The following is a 6,284-nucleotide window of genomic DNA, read 5'->3' on the forward strand; positions in this document are numbered from 1 at the left end:
GCACGACAGCGAATGTTTGACAATTCTTAAAAATGACTTGACTGATTAATCAGTTATCAAAATATTTGTAATAATTTTCTGTCAAATGCCTCATCAATTAAAAGACTAATTGCTACAGCTGAACAGATTTATTTAATACTTCCATTGTCAACACTGCAGAGAGAAAAATATATTTCAGTCGTCAGAATATATTATGGTCATTAGAATATTATCAAATGTTATAACAGTTTATATTGCATTTTGTATTTATTTTAATTATAATATGATACACACACACATGTGATAGCACACATGGAAAAGGTAAAATAAGATAGAATATGCCCTGTGGATATAGGAAAATACAGTGAAAGATTTATATAAAATTATGAAAGAGAAAATGTAAAATACTACACTGTGGTCAAAAGTACGCTCAGCATTAAATGTAACTGCTAAGTGCCATTAAATATGTTTGTATTGTGATGTGATGTTGTCTTTAGGCCCATTTATACCTAAATGATAAATATGTAAATTCGAGTGTTATACAAGTGAATACAAGTGCCCTGATATTTTGCAGTTGAGTAAAAGGTCATTAAATATGGCAGATAATGAGTAATATGCTGTAAGTGAAATATCAAGTCCCGCTATAATACAAGTCACAGTGCCAGTCTGTGCTGGTCCTCTGACAGAGGATACCTCCACAATGTTTCCACAAATGTCCACAGTTTGGTCTGTGCAGGGCTAAATCTACCATTCAGTCCCGTGCTCGGAGGGATCCACATCAGACCATGATCGGAGCAGTTCTAAGTAAGTGTGAAGCATGCTTGATGTTAACTGCAGAGAGCGGACGAGAAGAGGGATTGGGGGATGACCTGTCTTTCAAACATGTCCTGCGGGATATAGCCTACAGCCCGTGTATCTGCCCTCTAGCAGACCGTCAGTGCCGGTGCGGGTACCAGCTGCAGGCTGTGTGTTGTCTCTAATCGCAGGCCGACACGCTGCTGATCTTGGCGGTATTCTCGGTCCAGGGCTGCAGGTTCTGCAGCGCGAACAGAGACCTGTTCTGCAGGCACAGTGGGTCCGGGGTCAACGGCTGGTTGATGTTTTTCTGAAAGGCTTCCTGATGAAGTTGCATAAGAATCCGGTTGGCCTGCTGCCGCTCGGCCTCCCGCTCCTCCGCAGTCTGCCGCCTGCAACAGTGACAAGGAAACACCGCATGTCTCGATATAGTATTAATACCTCAGGACCTGCTACTCGCGCCTTTGTATTTTAAAAATCGAAAGATGTATGATTGTCATCGAAAAATAAAATAGTCTAAGACACAACAGTCGTAAAAAATAAAAGAACCACAATGAAAATAGAATATCTTGAAAATTTATATTTTTTAAATTGGCCTCCACAGTCCAAAAAATATGGAGGGACATTTCAAAATGGAAGAACGTGACTGTGAAAGATACTTTTTATTTCAATTCAATTTTATTTGTATAGCGCCAAATCTTAATATACATTTTCTCAATGCACTTTACATAGAAGGTCAATAAAAAATATTGAAAAACCCACAATGAGCAAGCACTAACATCTGTTGTTCTTGATCAACAAATACATGAACATACTCTCTGTTAATAACATGTCCTGTCTCTCGCGTAAATTTTCTTTAATTTGCGCAAAACTCTAATAAATTTATGATAAATGCAGATATAATGCACAATATTTAAGAAGGTTTTTTCAGGTCAATCCATTATTATTTGGTGGCAGCGTTTTTATGCATTCTGCCTTGGTTTGTTTATGTCAATATTAGATTGTGGTTTTTAAACAAAACATTGGAGAATCTCAACAAACTGAAATGATGGAGAGTAACCAACACTTTTAGTATCTTGCATTTATGAAAATATGATCCTGTAGGCTACGTTAAGACAGATTTATTGGCATGTACTATAAAACGTTGAAAAACGTAATACGTCATTTATCCATATTTATCCATATACATATGTACTTTACTTTAATGAAAATGTTGGGGCTTTCTCTATTTCGTTCTTTAACCTTATTTAATTTTCAATAAAATGATGTGCTGAATACAATTGACTTGAACAAACAAATTAGTTATAAATCAGGTTGTCAAATTTTGAGGCTATATTTAGAATTTAACAAGAGCCTTGCCTGTCTTGTTTATATCAGGACACATTCATACCAAGTCAATTCAGATATTTTAGAGGCTCTGTTCAGTTTGTTAGGTGCATCCAGTTTTGCAGTACACCAATTCATCATGACAGCCGTTTCTTTTATTTTGTCCACCCTATTAATTTGAATGGTGGTAGACACAATAACAGAAGAACATGTCCGTGTATTTCATTACAGCTCAGTTTAATCCTCTAAAATGACCTCAGGTGAATCAGCTCCTCTCTGAAGCAATATTCAACAAATACTGAACCTTAAAAGGATACTGTTGTATTAGACTACATTGGTCTGAGCTGAGTGGACCTAATATCCTAAACTGACAGCTAAATGTGTTTACTTATGTTTTGCATTAAAGTCTCTGATAAGGCCAAGGGAGAAGAAAGGTGTTAGGAAAAAAGCCAATGATGAAAACAGTCATTATGTATACATTTCATTTGGCCAAGGCTTTTATCCAAAGCGTCTGCCAATTTGTGCATTCAACATCTGTGAGAGGCCATTCGGGGTTCAGCATCTTACCAAAGAACACTGCCGCATGCAGATGGGGAAAAATTGCAATCGAACCGCCGACCTTCTGCATGGAGAGCGACCGCTACCCTTCAGCCACAGCCGCAACATATCAACTTTGCGTACAGCGAACGTGCAGGATATATAAAAGTAGCATAATCGTAGGCCCTGTAATACCATATAAGGTTACAATTGCTGTCCCATGTGTCATGTAGTGTTTGTTAATTAAATTGGTATCAAAGATTAAAATTGGTTCCGAGATTATTTCACAGGACTGTGAGACTGACTAAAACGAAATAACATCCAAAATAACAACTAGACAATTTTTAGTTGGGAGAAAAGGAAGATAATTGGATAAAATGGAATCATATGATTAGAAGAACAGATACGTGCCATAAATGTGGCGCATATCTGTTGTTGCTGGATCAGGCAATTTGACACCTTCGTTGTTGCAATATTGTGTTATAAACAGCATGCTAAAATAATTACACATGCCTTCTCTGGTATGCAGAGCAGCCACCAGCTGTGTCAACGCACATCCACTTGGCCACCACAACACCAACTATGCGCGGTACGACTGCGCATTTGACGCTCGTTGTGTGAGCGCTCCAGTCTTGTTTGCGGGTTGACTAGATGTGTCATGAGCCAGGGACTTCCACCATAACATCAATCACCTGGAGAATGTAATTCATTTGGGGTAAATTGATCTGAAAAAATAGCTTACATGCAATTAACATTTGACAAATCAAGCCAGCCGTCTCCGTGCGCGCCTTGCTCAAGACGCATGTCAAACTGTGCACTCCCAATAGCGAAACGAAATTTATGAAGTATATCAATAAATTTAGAATTATATTATTATTTAAATTGCAGAGCTGAACAGACTAATTTCAACATAATGACGAGTTTCAATAGCATATTTATATTTATTCCCATTTCCTTCAAAGTAATGAAATCCGTTAGTGAAAAACTTGATATCAATAACAGCAGACTAATTTCGCGTGACTCACACGACAGGTCTGGACCACACATAAATTGCGTTAGTACCTGAAAGAAAACTCAAAATATGAGAAATTGGTGAAACTCCTAAATCACTCACACATCAGATCTGTTTGTACGAATGATTCATGCATGAGACTCAATGTCTTTTTAAATAATGCATTATTTCACCTCCATTTGGTCCGTCTGTTTTGGAACCAGGTTTTGACCTGAGCATCAGTCATCTTCAGAGCTTTGGCAAGAGCAGCTCTCTCAGCAGACGCCAGGTATTTTTGCCGATGGAACCGTTTCTCCAGCTCACAGATCTGCAGGCGTGAGAAAGATGTCCGGGGCTTCTTCTTCTTAGGAGGCGTCCGGGTCTGATAGGGATGACCTACACGACGTGTTACAGTGAGGGGTGAGAGTGACACTGGACAGCACAGGACATGACATAAACGAAAACGACAGGACAGGATAGAAAATGACAGGACAGGTCAAAGCAGGGTAGACAATATGCTAAAAGGCAACACAGCATGGGAAAGGAGGCGTTGTACCAAGTATAGTGCGTTAAAGACTAGGACAAAACACATTTGATCTCAAGATAGTCTGTAGGCCTATTGAAAATATGAACACAATATAATTAATGATGCCTTGCCCCTATATATTGTCAATGTCAATGTCAATGTCAATTTTATTTATATAGCACATTTAAAAACAACTTGGTTGACCAAAGTGCTTTACAGGAGTAATGGTACAACAAAAGGACAGCAAAAGGGTAATACATTATAGTGCAAGTAATACAAATAAAATACAATTATTAATGCAAAATTAAAATTAAAATTAAAAAATAAATTAAAAGATATATAATAAGATAAATAATTGTCAATTTAGCAACCAGGGTCAAACATCATTGTTGATAATTGACAAGTTCTATAAAGTAGGCTAAACTGTTTTCTAAGTATTTAATATTTAGCCTTAACCACCAAACAGTTTAGCCTACTTTGGAGAACTTGAACCATTTTTAAGTTTACGTATGTGAATAAGATTAAGCATTTATTTATTTATTATTATTCTAACTTTTCATGAGGGAAGGTTGTATAAAATGATTTTATCAAAAATATTTAGGAGTCAAGTATTCAGTGGTAGGCATATATCAGTTCAGGTTGATGAGTTTCAAATTAATTAGGACAACCATAATGCAGGTTTTTGCTGTATTAGTGACAGTCTGCAAGCATATCCGCTATACACAAAGAGAAGAGTTACACAGCTCACGTTGTTCATGACAAAGAAAAAAGTAATACACTGCAAAATGTCAGACAACACATTTAAAGTATAACATCAGTCTTTGCATTCACATAGCATAATAATGATCATAACAATCCTTAAATGTTTTTCATGCTTTCGAAACGGACCGTTTTTGGGGTTTCTTCACTTGAATTAGTTAAAGTGAATTGAGTTGATGTGAATCGGTAATCTGGTGGGTTGAGAGACAAAGACCAAGCTAAAACTGACAAAATAAGAAACTCTAAGAACGTTTATCCTTACATTCACAATACATCCATGATAATCTATTCATCACTGTTTCATTTGTGAAGTGAAATTATGTCGAGGTGTGTGACTAAACACCTATCCCATCTCGGCCTTTTAAAAATAGAGCACCGTCGTAAAATTATATACATTTATTCCTTGTTACTTATATTATATTATATTATATTATATTATATTACATTATATTATATTATATTATATTATATTATATTACATTACATTACATTACATTACATTACATTACATTACATTATATTATTACCTGGGAACCTGTCTTTAGTGTAGCGTCGGTTGCTCTCCATCCAGGGGAAGGTGAGTGCAGTCAGGTTGTTGATGGTCCCGCTCACCGGCGGCATGGAGTTCCCTCCGTTCAGAGGCCGGTGTGCGGGTACACGGATAACCCCAGCGGCATTTGCGTTAGTCCCGTTCACATTGACATCCATATTCATGTGATAAGTCCCGCCGCACGAGCTACTAGTGCCATTGTATCCAGTGTGGCCGCAGGCGAATCCTCCGCTGTTCCCGCCGTCGCTAACGCAGCCGCTGTACCCCGGGTGTCCGTAGTCTGGCTCGTGCATCTTAACTCCCAGCATGCAATTATGCTCCACGTTGCTGAGGATCTGATCAATTCCAAAGCTGATGGGCTCTACGTGCGCATGCTGTTGCAGATGCGACCCCAATAAGCTTATCCCTATGTGATCCATGGCCTCCCCGCCCTGCCGCGAGGAACCCAGCGTACTCTGAGCGCTGCTTCACAGACTCCTCCGTCTGGGCTTCTTCTGGTTGAGCTCGTTATCTAGTGGGAATGGGCGCACGAGTGCATGTCTGCATGCACATCAGAGGAGCGAGGCCACCCCCCAACTCCTCAATGGGAGAGCATCCGTCCCGTACACTGCGCGAAACAAAGAAGCGATTTTAGGCCTAACGACTGCATGAGCTCTGTGATATACTTCCTAAAACACACACACACACACACACACACACACACACACACACACACACACACACACACACGCGCACACCCCATTTCTTGTATCAGAGAATGTTTTTAGACAAATATGCGTGTGACATCTCTACTGAGTACAAAGAAATCACATAGACACTTT

General features: G+C 38.7%; 1 protein-coding gene across 2 annotated transcripts; it reads right to left on the bottom strand.

Moving 5' to 3' along the window:
* Positions 1-227: 227 nt before the first annotated feature.
* Positions 228-6,075, bottom strand: tlx1 (T cell leukemia homeobox 1). Of its 2 annotated transcripts, none has more exons than XM_035172843.1 (3): positions 5,441-6,075; positions 3,823-4,024; positions 228-1,166 (listed from the first exon to the last, which is right to left on the bottom strand). In XM_035172843.1, the coding sequence occupies exons 1-3, from the start codon at positions 5,880-5,882 to the stop codon at positions 956-958; spliced, it is 855 nt and encodes a 284-aa protein (XP_035028734.1). In that variant the 5' UTR covers positions 5,883-6,075; the 3' UTR covers positions 228-955. The 2 variants fall into 2 exon arrangements, with proteins under 2 accessions (XP_035028734.1, XP_035028733.1); XM_035172842.1 differs by having other exon boundaries at positions 3,823-4,060.
* Between the last annotated feature and the right edge of the window lie 209 nt (positions 6,076-6,284).

This window comes from Hippoglossus stenolepis, chromosome 12 (assembly GCF_022539355.2).
Source record: "Hippoglossus stenolepis isolate QCI-W04-F060 chromosome 12, HSTE1.2, whole genome shotgun sequence".
NCBI classification, from domain to species: domain Eukaryota; kingdom Metazoa; phylum Chordata; class Actinopteri; order Pleuronectiformes; family Pleuronectidae; genus Hippoglossus; species Hippoglossus stenolepis.